At 42.4% G+C, this 18,845-nt stretch overlaps 1 protein-coding gene across 1 annotated transcript; it reads right to left on the minus strand.

The window, feature by feature from the left end:
- Positions 1-6,722: 6,722 nt before the first annotated feature.
- Positions 6,723-17,540, minus strand: aadacl4 (arylacetamide deacetylase-like 4). Its single transcript, XM_060910335.1, has 4 exons — positions 17,361-17,540; positions 11,639-11,864; positions 11,495-11,558; positions 6,723-7,500 (listed from the first exon to the last, which is right to left on the minus strand). The coding sequence occupies exons 1-4, from the start codon at positions 17,535-17,537 to the stop codon at positions 6,723-6,725; spliced, it is 1,245 nt and encodes a 414-aa protein (XP_060766318.1). The 5' UTR covers positions 17,538-17,540.
- Positions 17,541-18,845: the final 1,305 nt, after the last annotated feature.

Below are 18,845 nucleotides of genomic sequence, written 5' to 3' on the forward strand. Positions count from 1 at the left end.
CATTTACCATTAAAAAGTCAAGAGTATTAGTCCTAAGTATTAAAAAGTATTTAAAAAATATTAAAAAGTATTAACTAGTATTAAAAAGGACTGTGTATCGCACAGATTGTTCAATTTAAAGCGAGAAATAGACAGTGTATAATCTGAGGAGCTGGTTGTGGTTGCGCAGCACTTCATATGAGAGGAGAATGAAATCGCGGTTGGAATCATAACGCCAAAGACTCGGAAGTGGGAGTGTGAGTGCGCAAAGCGAGAGCTGTCAATCAAAGCGAGAGCTGTCAATCAAAGCGAGAGCTGTCGATCATGAGCGCATGCAGCGCTCAACTTGGAATGTGTCAGCAGAATATCAGAGTCTAAACAATAAACTTAAAATAAATGAAGGATCGGTCAGTGGAGAGCTCAGCTAAGCTCAGCATGTTTAATTCCCCAAGCCAATGACAAGAACTTTCATGAGAAATAGCGCGAACGTCTGCATCATGCGGGATTTGCGGGCGGGAGCGGGACAAAATATGGCAGGTGCGGGCAGGAGCGGGACTGAAAATCATAATTCTTTGCGGGAGCGGGACTGCACAATGCGGGCGCGGGCAGGAGCGGGACTGAAAATTCTGTCCCGCGCAGACCTCTACTTTGCGGTCGGTGCCATGTATGGCTGTTTTTGTACATGATGTTTATTGTTTTGTGTATGTTCTGTCGGGCGAATAACATCTCCAGCCGGCATGATCTCCTCAAGATCGGACTTTGTTATGAATGATGCGTAACAAGAGAGTTCCTCCACACACACAAGATTCTGGTGGAGTTAGTGAGGAGCCCCGGCTCTCCATGGATTACCATCCCAGTAGGGAGGAGGCATAGGCGGCATAGAGAGAGGAGGCAAAAGCGAGGCTGCAGGGCTGGCGGGCTAGTCAGGCTACGGAGGCAGCCATTCAAACCACCGCTTCCCATCCTATTTGTCACGAATGCCAGATCCCTCGCGAACAAAATGGATGAATTGAGGCTACAGACTGCAGCGAACAACACCGTGAAGGATTCGTGCGTTCTGCTTATCACAGAGACCTGGCTTCATCAATCCATTCCGGATTCTGCCATTGAGCTAGCAGGCTACACCACACAGTGCCATGACAGAACAGCAGACTCTGGTAAGAGCAGAGGAGGGGGCTCTGTGTGTACGTGAACAACAGCTGGTGTACCAACACAGTGACTGTAGACAGTCACTGCTCTCCAGAGTTAGAATATCTGACTGTTAAATGCCCTTTTATCTCCCAAGGGAGTTCACTGTGGTCTTGATAACGGCTGTTTACATACCACCGGATGCTAATGCTAGCTCAGCTATCAGACTTTTGCATGGAAACATCACCAACAAGCAGAACACGTATCCTGACGCCGTGAATATAATAGCAGGGGATTTTAATCATGCGGACTTAAAGGCAACACTCCCAAAATTCCACCAGCATGTTAAGTGTGCTACAAGGGGAGATAACACCCTGGACAAGGTTTACCCTAACATCAAATTGGGCTACAGGGCCAGACCACTACCACACCTGGGCCAGTCCAACCACCTGTCGTTGCTTTTAATCCCCGCATATGCCCCCTCAGAAAAGCTGCTCCTGCTATCACTAAGACTGTTGCCACATGGCCAGAGGGTGCCTCCCAGCAGCTGCAGGATTGCTTCGAGAGGACCAACTGGGGGGTCTTTGAACATCAGGACCTGGAGGTGTTCACAGACAGTGTCCTATGCTATATTAAGAACTGTATAGACACTGTCATGGTGGACAAATGCATCCGGGTCTACCCCAATCAGAAGCCCTGGATGACACGGGAGGTCCAGCAGCTGCTAAAAAAGAGGAACACCACCTGGTGGTCTGGCAACAAAGACCTCTACAGCAACAGCTCGAACCAACTTAAAGAGGGGCATCAGAGAGGCCAAGGCAGACTACAGGAGGAGGATAGAGCAGCATTTCTCAACCTTTTTTCAGTCACGGCACCCTTCAGAAGTATGCAAATTCTCAAGGCACCCCCATATAAAATATACGCAGTCACGCTGACCATACGCTGATCCCGGCAGTGACGTTGTGACGTGGGAAAGGGGGCCATGAGACAAATTTTGATGATGCATGAGGCGGCGATGATCTGCATTAGTGTAACTATCGTTTTTTGGAATTTTAGTTAATTTTATTTATTTCAATGTTAGAATATATAATTTTTTGATGGCACCCCTAACAAAGCCAGACAGCACCCCAGGGTGCCGTGGCACCCCGGTTGAGAAAGGCTGGAATAGAGGACCATCTGAGCAGTAACAACAGCAAGCAGGTGTGGCAGGGAGTCCAGCATCTGACCAAGTACAGGACCAACTTTGGAGCTGCTGAAGGTGACCCCGTGCTGGCAGAGGAGCTGAATACCTTCTTTGCCCGCTTTGAGGTCACAGCACCAGAGTCTACACTACGGCATACAGCAGTGTAAACCTCACAATTGAAGAGCATGAGGTGAGGCACACGCTGTGGGCCGTCTACCCGAGGAAGGCAGCTGGTCCTAATGGCGTCCTGGGATGCATGCTGAAGGACTGTACAGATCAGCTGGCTGGAATCTTCACAAAGATCTTCAACCAGTCCCTGGCACAGTCCACTATCCCACCCTGCCTTAAATCCTCAATTATAGTCCCCCTGGCCAAAAAACCTCACATTTCTAGCCTCAGCGACTACCGACCAGTGGCACTCACCCCAGTCATGATGAAGTGCTTTGAAAAACTGGTCCATAGTCACATTACAGCAGCCCTGTCCTGCAGCCTTGACCCCCACCAGTTTGCCTACAAAGCGAATCGATCCACAGAGGAAGCCATAGACATAGTACTCCATACTGCACTATTACACCTGGAGCAGCAGGGGAGCTATGTGCAGATGCTCCTTGTGGATTATAGCTCTGCATTCAACACCATCCTCCCTCACAAGCTAGTGGTCAAACTGGGGGACCTGGGGCTTCCACACACTATCTGCATGTGGCTCAATAGCTTCCTCTCTGATCGCAGATAGAGGGTTAGAGTGGGCCACTACACATCCACGGCCCTAAGCCTCAGTACTGGCTCCCCCCAGGGCTGTGTGCTGAGGCCCTTGCTCTACTCCCTCTACACACACGACTGCTCCCCTGTCCATCACAGCAACACCATGGTGAAGTTTGCGGATGACACCACAGTGGTGGGGCTTACCCCCGGGGGTGGGGGGGCACAAGTGTGCCTACAGAGATGAGGTGGAGCGGCTGTCAACATGGTGTAGAACCAACAACCTGCTCCTCAACACCTCAAAGGCCAAAGAACTCATCATAGACTTCAGGAGAAAGAAAACAGGTACCATCACTAATCATCAACGGGGACTGTGTGGAGAGGGTGGCAGACTTCCGATTCCTGGGTGTCCACATCAAGGAGAGCCCATCCTGGAGCGTGAACACCTCTGAGCTGCTGAAAAAGGCCCTGCAGAGACTGTATTTCCTGAGAATACTCAGGAGGAACAACATCACACAAAGACTGCTGGTATCCTTCTACCGTGCCTCCATTGAGAGCATACTAACATACTGCATGTGTGTATGGTACACCAGCTGCACAGCGGCTCAGAGGAAAGCGCTCCAGAGGTTCATCAAAACCACCCAAAAGATCGTCGGCTGCTCTCTTCCCACACTGGAGGAATTACACAGTTCTCGTTGTCTCAAAAAAGCACAGAACATTATAAAAGACACCTACCATCCCGGTCACTCCCTGTTTGAATTGCTGCCTTCAGGCAGATGGTACAGATCAATATACACAAGGACAAATAGACTCAGACACGGTTTTTATCCAACTGCAATAATAACCCTCAATGCTGCTAAATAATGTGCAATACAAAACCTGACTGTGAAACAGACCGATGTAATGACAAAGTATGCATGTGTGCAAATGTATGTTCATATGGTTACTGTCTGTCCGTACTGTCTTTTTTTTTGATGACTGGGTGTGTTCGTAATGACAGGAAGTATGCATGTCTGTAGATGTATGTTCATATGACAACTGTATGTCTGTACTGTCTTTTTTTGCAATGACTGGGTGTGTTTGACTGTGTGTTCATGTATGCTGCTAATACTGTTACATGTTTTCTGTGTATTCTTTTTAACTTAAATTATATTTTAGAGACTCAGTGAATGAGGCACTGACTGGAGAGCACTTTAAATTTCGTTGTAGTTGTGACAATGACAATAAAGACCTATTCTAGTCTATTCTATTGATATGTCGACTTTGTACTATTTTCAATTAAATATAGTTTTCCATGATTTGCAAATTATTGCATTCTGTTTTTATTTAGTTTACACAACATCCCAACCTGGGCAGCACGGTGGTGTAGTGGTTAGCGCTGTCGCCTCACAGCAAGAAGGTCCGGGTTTGAGCCCCGTGGCCGGCGAGGGCCTTTCTGTGCGGAGTTTGCATGTTGTCCGCGTGGGTTTCCTCCGGGTGCTCCGGTTTCCCCCACAGTCCAAAGACATGCAGGTTAGGTTAACTGGTGACTCTAAATTGACCGTAGGTGTGAATGTGAGTGTGAATGGTTGTCTGTGTCTATGTGTCAGCCCTGTGATGACCTGGCAACTTGTCCAGGGTGTACCCTGCCTTTCGCCCGTAGTCAGCTGGGATAGGCTCCAGCTTGCCTGCGACCCTGTAGAAGGATAAAGTGGCTAGAGATAATGAGATGAGCATCCCAACTTTTTTTGGAACTGGGGTTGTATTTATAGAGAGCTTTTTCAATGTTCATCATCAAGCTTAATCAAAATCGAGTCATTTCCTGTTTGTTTGGGAGTTTTTACGAAGTCAATTTAAGTCTTACGGTCTCAGGATTTAAGTACTCCATACCATTGACTACTCACTTAAATGAAAGGACAGACATGGACCAAAAAAGATCATGATTCGAAAATGTTTAATTTTCTAAATAAACCATGATATAACTGTTTTTGTACTCATCTCCTGTATTTTTGTTGCCTTTTTGAAACATTTATTTATTTATTTCATCTCATCTCATTATCTCTAGCCGCTTTATCCTGTTCTACAGGGTCGCAGGCAAGCTGGAGCCTATCCCAGCTGACTACGGGCGAAAGGCGGGGTACACCCTGGACAAGTCGCCAGGTCATCACAGGGCTGACACATAGACACAGACAACCATTCACACTCACATTCACACCTACGCTCAATTTAGAGTCACCAGTTAACCTAACCTGCATGTCTTTGGACTGTGGGGGAAACCGGAGCACCCGGAGGAAACCCACGCGGACACGGGGAGAACATGCAAACTCCGCACAGAAAGGCCCTCGCCGGCCACGGGGCTCGAACCTGGACCTTCTTGCTGTGAGGCGACAGTGCTAACCACTACACCACCGTGCCGCCCTATTTATTTATTTCGTAACAGTACTTGGCGACATTACATCTGGAGTTCTATCCGGCTGTAAACAAGTCCCAAGGTGACACGTCTATTCAGTTTTTGAGTGCGTCACAACAAAAAGACAGAGAAACCTCATATTTCATGCATGGATAAACAACACTTTAACACTTTGAAAGATAACAAGATGTTTTTATTAATATCGTCTTTATGCAAAAGCTATTTTGACACAATAGACCCCTTCGCAGTAAACGTCATTCATACGTAAGAGGAAATTGCACACGCAGCCTGGACCCAAAAAAGACTCAGCGACGGTAGAGACGAGAAGAAATATTTGGAAGAAATGCCTAGTTGTTGTGTTGTCGGGTGTCAGAATCGTAGCAGTGATGGGGTTAAAATGTACAGAATTCCAGCAGGATCTCACCCATTCCAAAAAATTCGTCGACGTCTATGACTTCAAGCCATCAAACGTGTAGACTGGGATGAAAGCACTATGCGCGGGTTTGCAGCGCCCACTCCATCACAGGTAAGATCAGGCTATTTATTAAATCTTTCTTTTTTATTCTTTCTAGTCTTCGTTTATTGATGTAGCAAAATACTTTGGTAACGTTTGTCTGATTAGCTGGGTCATAGTTACACAATGTAATGAATATTGTTAGCATGTTAGCTTAGCTTTGCATGCAATTTTGTTTGTCGGAGAGGTCTCGCTTGACTCAAGCAGTCCAGATTTTGTGCCATCATAACATAATCCTATGTGTCTAAAGACTTGTAGGCACGAAGTTTTTCGTGGGTGTACACTGAAGTCTTGTCAATAAGGTACGAGTATATATCTGGCCATTGTATACCAGGGAACTTACTAACATCGTCCGTCCACTCTTTAATTAAATACGGATCCGGTAGGCGATGTCCACTTGTTAGAGTTAACTTATTTATGTAGCGTTCTTGATCTTGTAATGACAATTGTTTTGCATAATCTGACAGCTCATAATGCCGGTCTATGGGCAGCGCCATTGTTTCTGAGTCCAGGTTGCGCGCGCATCCTGGCAACGGTCGGTTTGTTTACAAACATGCGAAGGGGTCTATAATCAGACTGTACACCAGTCGGGGCGCTGACCAAACACACTGTGACCTTTGACTGAAAAATTTCAGCAAAAATGTATGTTTTTGTACAAGTAGTTATTGACACCAACTTGGATGACCCTTTATACCCTTTAATTAAACAGCATTTCAGTTCTTTCTTCCATGCAGGAAAACATGTTGAAGGTCTTGCCTGTGCTAATCACACACAATACAGATTCAGGGAACATGGTGAAAAAAAACATGCTTGAGTCGAACTTTCAGGCCTCAGAGTGTCTTTATGTAGCTGATAATCTGCTCCATGGCCCTCTCTGCAGCAGGGAAGCTTAACCAGCCCTTGCTAAACAAGTTCATAATTCCATGGAAGCCATCAGGGACGTTATACCATGTGACCTTGACTCCCAGATCCTGTAGTCTCTTCCTGAACAGAATCCCATCATCCCTCAGCACATCATACTGGCAGGTCAGGATAAAAGTGGGAGGTGTGCGGCGGAGCACTTCATCCTCAGCGAGCAAAGGTGAAATCCCTGGCTCAAGGCCATCTTTAACGATGTGATACACTTCACCGTCATGAGCCATCGCTACCTGCTTTCGGGTGCCAACCTGGAATTCAAGTGGGAGGTTCGAGGGGTCTAGCCACTTGCTGTAGTGCAGTTTTAGCTCGGTGGGAACATGTCTGCCCTCGAGCACATCCTGGCACACAGACATGTCACCATTTAGGTACTGGAGGAAGTAGAAGGCTACACGAGCACGGAACAATACAGGCACAGCATGGTTCTGCTGATAAGAGGGCAGGTTAAAATCGGCCATCTGCAAAGCCGGGTAGATGAGGACGAGGGCACAGGGTGATGGCAGATGCCTATCCGGGCTTGTGGCCAGCCTCTGGCTGAGAGCGGCTGCCAGGTTACCGCCTGCACTGTCTCCTCCCAGTGCCACATGGAGTGGGTCCACATTGAACTCAGCCGCCACAGATAGGAAATGATCCGTAGCGAGCTCGCAGTCATCCAATGCAGCAGGAAACCGGTGCTCAGGAGCGAGTCTGTAACTATCCAGATAACAAAGAGCACAATGTTTTATTATACTTTCATCACAAATGAATGAATCAAACATTTAAAAAATACTTTGAGTACAAATATCGCAATTTATTCTGTCCACATTCACTGGATATGAGCAATCATGCGCTCTGATTGGCTACTCTACTACTAGAATATCAGATCATAATATATACCATGAGTAGAGAAAAACAAAATGGCGGCATGTTTTGCTGAGCCAACTGAGGTTGAAATAAAAACTCTTCTCGAGAACAAAACCCACAAAAATACAAAAAAAAAGCAATAAAATATGGAATGAAAGTACTTCATGATAAGAACATACCTTTTTTATTTTTCAAGGATTATTATTATTATTATTATTATTATTATAGCATTTTCCACAAATTGCTCCTGCCATTTTACTGGTTTGTTTACATTCTAAGCGAAAATTATTTTGTCAGGCGTTTTGTATAAAGTTTTTATTTATCGAATTTGCAAAAAATAAAAATGCTCCATTTCTTACAGTCCAGTGAATATGGAAAGAATAAAACAGTTATTCCATGAAATCGAGTCGTGCATGGATTATAGCCAACTTAGAGCTATGCACCTCATCGGCTATCAGCTCATGTACGACTCGTTTTCGTGGAATAACTGTTAAATATGATTATTGAATATTAATCCTAAAACCAGTCACTTTAAAACAATATTTACGTATTAATTATTCATCACTACTTTCTTACTACATTATTTTCTTTGAAAAAAAATTATGCAAATCTTATTGAAAAAAAAAAGATTATAAGTGTAAAATAATTGTATGTACAACCCCAAATCAGAAAACGTTGGGACGGTATGTTGAAACTGAAATTAAAACAGAAAACAATAATTTTTAACCTGTATTGCACTCAAAACAACACAACAGCACATTATTTACATTATATTAATGGCATTTAGCAGATGCTTTTATCCAGAGCGATGTACAACATACCCAGAGCAGCCTGGGGAGCAGTTGGGGGTTAGTTGCCTTGCTCAAGGGCACTTCAGCCATTCCTGCTGGTCCAGGGAATCAAACTGGTGACCTTTTGGTCCCAAAGCTGCTTCTCTAACTATTAGGCCATGGCTTCCCTCATTATTTGATATTTAACATCATTAGCTGTATTGTCTTTTCAAAATAAATGCTTATTTCAGTTTAAATTCTTACAACACATTTCAAAAAATGTGTTCATTCCTTCTCACAACATTTAAAAGATGCTCAGGGACTGAAAATCACCGAGTGATGAAGTGTTTCAGGTGTTATTTTTGTCCCATTCTTCCTGCAAACAGGTCGTACGGTGTGCAATTGTCCAAGGTTGTCATTGTCTTATTTTTCCATTTCGAAATTCTCCACACATTCTCTATTGGGGACAGAGAGGTCACACCTTCTTCTTCCACAGCTATGCCTTTGTAATGTGAGCAGAATGTGGTTTTGCATTGTCTTGTTGAAATCTCCCTGGAAAAGGTGTCATCTTGAAGGCAGGATATGTTGCTCCAAAATCTCACTGTACATTTCTGCATTAATGCTCCATCACAGAAGTGTGAGTTACATTTACCAAGGGCACTGACACAACCCCATACTGTGACACACCCTGGCTTTTGGACTTGTTCCTGGTAACAGTCTGGATGGTCCTTTTTGTCTTTAGTCCAGAGTACATGGCATCCATTTCTTCCAAAAAGACCTGGAATCCTGATTCTTCTGACCACAATACATGTTTCCACTGGGTGATGGTCCATCCCAGACACCTCTGAGCCCAGAGAAGTTGACAGCACTTCTGGACACAGTTAACATAAGGCTTCCTTTTTGCGCAATAAAGTTTTAACTGGTGTTTGTGGATGTAACTCCATACTGTAGCTTGACGAAGGTTTACCAAAGTAATCCCAAGCCCATGGTTATATCAGCTATAGATGAATGACAGTTCTTGATGCAGTGCTGTCTGAGGAATCAGAGAACACTGGTGTTCAGCTTTGGCTTGAGCCCTTGCCCTTGACACACCTAAATTCCTCCAGATTCCTTGAATCGTTTAATGATATCATGCACCATAGAGGGTGAAATATCCAAATCCCTTCCTATCTTTCTTTGAGGAAAATTGTTTTTAAGCATTTCAATAATTTTCTCATGCATTTGTTGACAAACTGGAGATCCTCAGCCCATCTTTGCTCCTCAAATGGCCCTTTTCCACTACCCTTTTTCAGCTCACTTCAGCCCGACACGGCTCGCGTTTTGACTACCAAAGAACAGCACGACTCGGCTCGCTTCAGCCCTGCTTAGCCCCTAAAACTCGCACCGTTTTGGAGTGGGGCTGAAGCGAGCCAAAGCGAGCCGAGTGAGGCTGGGGGCGTGAGCAGACACTCCCCTGTGCACTGATTGGTGAGGAGGAGTGTCCTCACATGCCCACACACGCCCCGCGAGCACGCTGGGATCTGTAAACACCGTAAACCTGGAAGAATAATAATTACGAATTACAAGAATTTCTGAAGCCTTATGCGCCTCGCCTCATCTATACGCTCTTGCCAGTATCTGTTGGCGTTGTCGGTGACAACAAGCCACAGCACCAAGACCAGCAACACTAACGACTCCATGTCCTCCATGTTTATTGTTTACTATTCGGGTTGTGAGACTACCGCTTAAAAGATCACTGATGTCACTGTTTGCGCTGCTTAACGACATCACGTGACGTCCACCCACTTTCGCTAACTCCACCCAATGTGTCCACCCACTTCCAGCCAGCACGGTTCAGCGCGGTTGTAGTCGAAATGCAACTTCAATAGCCCCGCTCAGCTCGACTCAGCCCAACTCAGCACGGCACGGCTCAGCCCAACTCAGCACGGCATGGCTCAGCCCGACTCAGCCGCGTTTGTAGTGGAAAAGTGGCAAAAGACTAGGCTTTTCCCCGATACTGATTTTCTAGCAAATCAGGATTACAATCACCTGTTTCAAATCACATCATTATTTAATTGTTTTACCTCATTACTTGCCCTAAATCGCCCTCGTCCCAAATTTATTTGAATGGCACACGTGTTTTTGTTAAAAATAATTTTCCTGATGAGGGATTTGTTTTTCTTTGAATATATTTATTTCAATTAAATTTTGGATTTTTCTCTTTTTTTTCTTCAGTGTGAGATGAAGCGACTTCACCAAAAGGTGGATTTTTTTTCTCACCCTTTTTGCTAATCTTTACAAGGGGTGGCAATAATTGTGGAGGGCACTGTATGTTTTTAAAAGGTTTAAAAGCATAAAGCAATTTTGATTCTCAATGAGACAATTTGTCATTTCAATTTTATTTTTGCTTTGGCATAAAAATGGAATATGAAATTTGATATTTTACTTTTCTTATGCAACACAATTCAAATAAAATTATTTTGAATTTCTGAAATTCCTGTTTTCATTTATATTTAATTTAAGTTTACTATTTAATAAATACTGTATAACACATTAATTAATTAATCGATTTAAATAATTACATTCCAAACGTTCTTCAAAATTCTTGCATAAAAACATTTTTGAAAGTTATAATTGTAATTTTTTTTTTAAAGAGATGTTTGGCGGCGAGAATAATGGGATGGTTTCCCATCCTCACAAATTCTCCCAAATGATATAACATGAGGTGGCATGGCGGTGTAGTGGTTAGCGCTGTCGCCTCACAGCAAGAAGGTCCAGGTTCGAGCCCCGTGGCCGGCGAGGGCCTTTCTGTGTGGAGTTTGCATGTTCTCCCCGTGTCCGCGTGGGTTTCCTCCGGGTGCTCCGGTTTCCCCCACAGTCCAAAGACATGCAGGTTAGGTTAACTGATGACTCTAAATTGACCGTAGGTGTGAATGGTTGTCTGTGTCTATGTGTCAGCCCTGTGATGACCTGGCGACTTGTGTACCCCGCCTTTCGCCCGTAGTCAGCTGGGATAGGCTCCAGCTTGCCTGCGACCCTGTAGAACAGGATAAAGCGGCTACAGATAATGAGATGAGATGTTTTGCATTTCTTACCCAACAGATACGACAACAGTATCACTCTCTTTTGCAATGTGCCGGCAAACTTGATCATACAAGTCTAAAGAAGGTGTAGAAAAGATAAAGTTACTGATCATTCATACAAAACAAACAAACAAACAAATAAGCTGGGTGTCTTACCAATGCTGCCAATGACCCATCCTCCTCCATGAAAATACATGAGTCCTCGTCTTTTGTGTTCTGAAACAGCTGTGGGCTCGTAGATCCTCACTGGCACTCCAGCAAAGGTTGAGTCTTTAATGCGGAGTCCAGCAGGAGGGGGGCGTTTACGGCCAATTAAGTGATCCAGACACCATCGAGTAAAATTCACCTGATGACACAAACCCAGGCGCTCGAAGATACGACCCTGTCATAAGATTTATCAAAAAAAAAAGATTTTCCATTTAAACTGACACTTTCTTCATACTACTATATATACACACGCACATGCACCGGCCACTTAGGTACATTAGGTGCATCCATCAGGTACACCCACACACCTGCAGTTTGATGCAGTTCTCTAATCAGCCGATCCCTTGACAGCAGCACAATATATCAAGTCATACAGATACAAATCAAGAGCTTCAGTTCATGTTCACATCACTTCAAACATCAGAATTGGAAAAATTGTGATATCAAAGTGTGACTTTCTTTCACTGTGGCATGGGTGTTGGTTTGAGCCAGATGGACTGGTTTGAGTATTTCAGAAGCTGCTGATCTCCTGGGGTTTTCACACACAACAGTCTCTAGAGTTTATACCGTACAGAATGGTGCGAAAGGCAAGGCAAGGCAAGGCAAGTTTATTTATATAGCACATTTCATACACAATGGCAGTTCAATGTGCTTTACAGAAGTAAAAACAAAAACAGTAAACAATAGAGAAATAAAATTACATAAAATAATTTTATTTTTATTCTAAAACAATTAATTAAAAGAAATTAAAAGAATTAAAAGAAAATAATAAGAATTAAACAATAGTAGAAATAAAATAATAAAGTAGTTCAAATAGGAGGAGAAAAAAGTAACCAGCAGAATAGAATAAAGAATAAAATAGAATAAAGTTAAAGTAAATTTAAAACATGCAGAGAAAGTAAAGATTATAAAAAATGTAAAGAAGACAATATTAATTATTTAACAGAAAGCATCTGAAAACAGCTTGGTCTTTAATCTAGATTTGAAGCTGCCAACAGCAGGAGCATTTTTGATGTCCTCTGGGAGTTGGTTCCATAGCTGTACTGCATAGTAGCTAAAAGCTGCTTCACCACACTTTGTTTTAACAACAGGTTTTAACAGTAAATTTTTCTGTTTTGATCTGGTAGATCTGATTGGGTTAGGCCGCTGCAACATATCAGAGAGGTAATTGGGCCCTGTACCATTTAGAGATTTGTACACCAGCAGCAATGCTTTAAAGTCAATTCTGTAGCTTACTGGAAGCCAGTGAAGGGACCTTAGAATTGGAGTAATGTGCTCTGTTCTTTTTGTTCGTGTGAGAACCCTAGCTGCTGCATTTTGAACCAGCTGAAGTCGTTTGATGGTCTTTTTTGGCAGGCCTGTGAAAAGGCCATTGCAGTAATCAACCCTACTAGAGATGAAGGCATGTATTAGTTTTTCCAGATCATTTTTTGACATAAGTCCTCTTAGTTTGGAAATGTTTTTTAGGTGATAAAATGCCGTTTTAGTGATTGCTTTCATGTGACTGTCAAAGTTTAGCTCGCTGTCAATGAAAACACCAAGATTTTTAACCATTTCTTTAGTTTTAATCCCTTTTGTGTCAAGAATAGTGGTAATCCTGAGTCTTTCATCTTTTTTTCCCAAATAGAATTACTTCTGCTTTATCTGTGTTCAGCTGAAGAAAATTTTGTGACATCCAGCTATTGATTTGATCGATACACTGGTAGAGACATTCAAGGGGGGCATAATCATTAGGTGATAGAGCAAAATAAATCTGGGTGTCATCTGCATAGCAGTGATACAAAATTGAATTTTTATTGATAATTTGCCCAAGTGGGAGCATATAAAGGTTGAAAAGAAAAACATAAAACACTGAAGGCCTCTGCATGCTCTTGCAACAAGGCTTTCGCAGATAGCTTTTCGCAGACAGTTGTAATTTATCGTTGAGCGGGGAGTAATAGGCGTGCGCGATGTTCTTCACCGCCACAACGCAAGGGGGCGCGAAGTCGCGAAATCGCTAGAAGTAGTTGGTGGGTGTGGTTAGTGGAGTGTTTATCCTCCGGTTACTTATAATGACTAGAACTGGAGTCGTATAGATGTACGTACTTCCTCACTTCCTCAATCAACCGCTCTTCGTGCTGCTCCATCTTCGCTCGTGTTTTTAAAAATGGCGGTCGTGAAAACAAACCAAACCGGGAAAGTAGGGAAGCGGAAGTGCGTGTACAGCGGATGTAGAGTGGACCAATCAGAGCCCTCTTGTCTGCGACGCTGTCTGCGAGGCTTCTGCGGTGGTCACAATTTTTGGGAGGTGCGCGCAGAGCGTCTGCGAAGGTGGGGGGGCTACGCAGACGCTATCTGCGACGCTGTCTGCAAGGACTGGGCTGTCAGCATAAATTGGCCTTGAGTGAGTGAGTGACAGTTCTGTGGGTGGAAACAAACACCTTGTTGATAAGAGAGCTCAGAGGAAAATGGACAGATTGGTTCATACTATACGTATATATCTTTTTTTTTTTTAATAATTCGATCCACATTCTCTGGATATGAGCAATCGCACGCTCTGATTAGCTACTCTACTACTAGGATATCAGCGCATATACCGTGAGTGTGAGTTGAGAAAAACAAAATGGCAGCTTTGTTATCAAGTATTTAAAAGACACCGAAATAGCAAAAACAATATATATATTTTTTTCTCCCCAATATCTCCTTGCACACTCCAGCCCAGTCGATGGCAGTAATGCACCTTTAAGTTGGTTTGCCAACTGCCAAAAAAAAAACTAAAAAAGAAGAAGAAAATGGCGGAGCGTGTTGGTGAACCAACCGAGGATGAAATAAAAGCTCTACATGAAAACAAAACCCAAAAAAATACAAAAATAAGCAATAAAATATGGAATAAAAGTATTTGATGGTAAGGACGTACCTTTTTTTTAATTTTCCAAGAATTATTATGATAGCATTTTCCACAAATTGCTCCTGTTATTTCGGCGGTTTGTTTACTTTCAAAGCGGAAATGATTTTGTTGGACGTTCTGTATAAAGTTTTCATTTATCGAATTTGCAAATAATAAAAATAAAAATGCTCTGTTTCTCAAAATCCAGTGAATGTTGAGAGAATAAAACAGTTTTCCCACTCAATCTCGTCATACATGGATTATAGCCGATGAAGCGCGTAGCACCATGTCGGCTATCAGCTCATGTACGACTCGATTTTGTGGATTAACTTTTATATATATATATATATATATATATATATATATATATATATATATATATATATATATATATAAAGGGGCCACGTATAAGCTCACATTGTGATGTCAATAAATGCATTAAATTAGAGGATTACTTCGAAACTTTTAGGACCTGCATGCTAAAATGGTTAGCGAACTAATGCTATTGACTAATAGATACATGTACTGTATTAGCAAAAAGTATGTACACACCTGACCAGGGTGCGATTTGTCAAAAAACCAGAAGGGGGGATTTTTTTTTTTTTATCATGAAATGTCACAAAATTAAGGTAACAATAGGCTAACAGCTCAATAACATCCGATGATATCAAATGAATAACACTAAATGAAAACGAACACTAAACCAGAGATAGTACAGTAAATTCATCTTCCTATCTCTCTGACTAAATACACGAACACTAACACACAACAAAGTTTGCACTGCTTGTCGCGTTGCTGTGATGTTTCTCTCCCTCCGGATTAAATGGACAGTGACTCGAAAATCACTAAAATACATGAATACTAAATGAACAGTTTGCTCTGATGGCGCAGTTCATGTGGCCTTTTCTGCTTTCCCGTCGGTGCACTATCCGCCGCGTTTCGCCCTTCTTTAATCCACATTTCTGCGAATTTCTCAGCAGGGAAAGAACGCACGTCTGGCCCATTGACAGCGAGGAAAAGAAGGCTGTTCAGTGTGGATACATTCATTCTGTTGCGTTCATCAGTAAGGATGCGATTTGTGGCTCAGGTGGATAAGGTGCCATACCATAAATCCGGGGACCTGGGTTTGATTCTGACCTGAGGTCATTTCCTGATCCCTCCCTGTCTCTCTCCCGCTTATTTCCTGTCTCTACACTGTCCTATCCAATAAAGCTGGAAAAAGCCCCAAATAAAAAAAAAATGCAATGCTAATTTCCGTATAGAATGCAAAGATATTGTTATTATCTACAATGTATCTATTTGCTGGGGACGTTCGTGAACATCAAAGCTGCCACTTCGGGTCATTTTGAAAGTGAGTGCAATGTAGACCATAGAAAACTGTGTCACAACATGCCTGTCATGTCAACTTTTTTTTTGGTTTGTTTGTTTTATTGACGGGGTTGTCCTTGAGGATTTTTTTTTTCAGCAGAGATAAAAACCAGAGGGGGGGATGATCCCCACCATCCCCCCCAGCAAATCGCACCCAGCACCTGACCATCACACCCATATAAGTTCTGAAACTTAGCAATATTGATTGAAAATTTGAACGTTTCAAACATTTTCTGAAGCATTCACCCCTTAACTTTCACCTAGGATCAGTGTCAGTGACCTCAAAACACTAGCATTCTAGCTGACTTCGCTATCATTCACCGCTACAGGTTTCATGTTTTTCTTAATATTCGTTAACTATAGCGACAATAATAGCTATGTTGTTCAGCAGTTGATTTTAGTTCGTGAGAATGTTAGATTATCTAACTATTTAAAAATCAACAACTAAGATATCAAGGGCTACATTAGCTAGCTAACGAGTGTATAATCTGCTAAATGGATTGTTTTGTAATCAGACGAATTATCGAACAACTTGCCACATATTATATGAAAGATTTTGGGGGTTTTGTGTCAAGAACTAGCACAGTGACAAATGATAACATTATTAGGAATGTTTATCAGTGAATCATTTCCTTCCCTTTTCCTTTCTTTGGTGTGAAGCTCAGGTGTTCTTTTTTTATTTGCATATTCATATATATATATATATATATATATATATATATATATATATATATATATATATATATATATATATATATATATATATAATATAATATATTCATAGATAATGGCATATTTAATGAGGGGAAAGATGTAGAAGTCATTTCTGGGGCATTAAAACCATTAAAGGGTTTATTATTCGGCATGTTCCTCTGGATTTTAGCAGCGAACTCTCAAACTTATCAAAGAATAATGACTGGTTATGTTTTTGACCTTGAACTGTTTCAGTGTGTTTAAATATCAATCAGACTCTTCGTTGCCCTTGATTCTGTGATTATATCCCTATCAGCAAGCGTGGTCAACTTTATAATTTAAAAGCTTACAGATTGTGACTTTAATAATGGATGGTTTATATGATTAAACAAATGGAACAGTGAAATAATGTAAATAATCATGAAGCTTTTTGAAAATCCTACTTTTTTATTTTTATGCAGAACATATTCACTTGGATGGACTTTGAATCAAGCAGTGAGTTATCCAATAACTTTGTCCTGTAGCACGAATGCAAACTCGGGTAATGAAAGACGAACATGATGACAGACAGAGGTTAATGTACAACTGGGTTAAACTCGGGCATTCAAATTGCAACAGGCATCCAAAATGTAATGCTTATATAATAATGCGTATATTGTATAAAGTATACATGATATACAGCATAATATATTCCACGTTTGGGGAATTTCTCAACAAGTCAACAAGTCGCATGCACACACTCACCCCGACTGCTATCCCAACCATCCAGCAGTGCAAAAGGTGAAGTTTTCCATGATTACTAACTCCAGGAGGAATTTCAGAGTTCATTACCTCTGAAAACACCAATCCGATGACCAACAAACAAAAAGCTGCAACCAAAGCAGCAAAACCAATAATCAGAATCGCAGTTCCTATGTCCATGACTGCGTCGAGGTGAGACATTCAGCAGTTCAACCACGTCTTTCCGTTTTATAGCACTGTGTCAATGTTATCTCGAGTCTTGCACAATCACACCAGTGCCAAATCTCCTCCAAATGACCTGCCTAGGGTGAAATAAGCAAAAAGAAGTTTGGGACTGTTAAAACACGAACAATCGTGCATGTTTGGCTTAAATGAGAACTGAAGGCAAATTTTTTTATTATCAAAATTCTATTGATCTCATTTTATAAATATCGGAATGCATTTTTGATCGCTATTTTGTCGCTGCTATAGCAAGTTATGAGTGTTTGAAATACGCTCTGTAATATATCAGTCCATATGTCGAAGCGATGGCGGTAAACGAGATTCATTGAGACCTGTGCGAGACATCGTAGGACGGAAGTAAAACGTACAGCGGAAATCAAAGTGACCGACATCTGCCAACGTTGTCAAAAGACGCGCTTTCGAATGCTGATGTAATCAAGCCGGAAGTTGTGTTTGTTTTGATAGCAATCAGGAAAGTTTGAAAAAAAGTAGGCAGTAATCGTCATTTAAACTCGTTTTTGTGCAATATTTAGGCCAAGTTTACATTAGACCGTATCTGTCTCGTTTTCTTCGCGGATGCACTGTCCGTTTACATTAAAACGCCTGGAAACGCCGGGAAACGGGAATCCGCCAGGGTCCACATATTCAATCCAGATCGTGTCTGGTCCGGTGCTGTGTAAACATTGAGAATACGCGGATACGCTGTGCTGAGTTCTAGCTGGCGTCGTCATTGGACAACGTCACTGTGGCATCCACCTTCCTGATTCGCTGGTGTTGGTCATGTGACGCGACTGCTGAAAAACGGCGCGGACTTCCGCCTTGTATCACCTTTCATTAAAGAGTATAAAAGTATGAAAATACTGCAAATACTGATGCAAATACTGCCCATTGTGTAGTTATGATTGTCTTTAGGCTTGCCATCCTTCCACTTGCAAGTGGTAAGTGATATGCACTGAGATCACACACACAGCGGCTCAGTCCCGAATCACTGCTCGTGCGCTTCACTCGCGCGCTCTGTGAGCTGCGCAGGGCCGGAGTGCGCACCCTCCAGAGGGCACTCGCTGTTCAGGGCGGAGTGATTTGGAGCGCAGGATGCCTGCGGAGCCGAGCGTATCCGTGTATTGGTGTTGCTGTGTGCACGCGAATCGTGTATTGGTGTTGCTGTGTGCACGCTAATCATTTTAAAAATGTTAATCTGATGATCCGCTGATACGGTCTAATGTAAACCCCACCTTAGTTTGGAAAACAGTTTTCAAAATGGCGGCA

Source organism: Neoarius graeffei, chromosome 26 (genome assembly GCF_027579695.1).
Source record: "Neoarius graeffei isolate fNeoGra1 chromosome 26, fNeoGra1.pri, whole genome shotgun sequence".
In the NCBI taxonomy this organism is placed as follows: Eukaryota; Metazoa; Chordata; class Actinopteri; order Siluriformes; family Ariidae; genus Neoarius; species Neoarius graeffei.

Coding starts and splice junctions, on each gene's coding strand:
- aadacl4 (XM_060910335.1), bottom strand. CDS start 17,537: ATGGACATAGGAACTGCGATTCTGATTATTGGTTTTGCTGCTTTGGTT. Junction 11,865..17,360: donor TGGTTGGGATAGCAGTCGGG/GTGAGTGTGTGC, acceptor ATCTTATGACAG/GGTCGTATCTTCGAGCGCCT. Junction 7,501..11,494: donor ACTGTTGTCGTATCTGTTGG/GTAAGAAATGCA, acceptor TTATCTGGATAG/TTACAGACTCGCTCCTGAGC.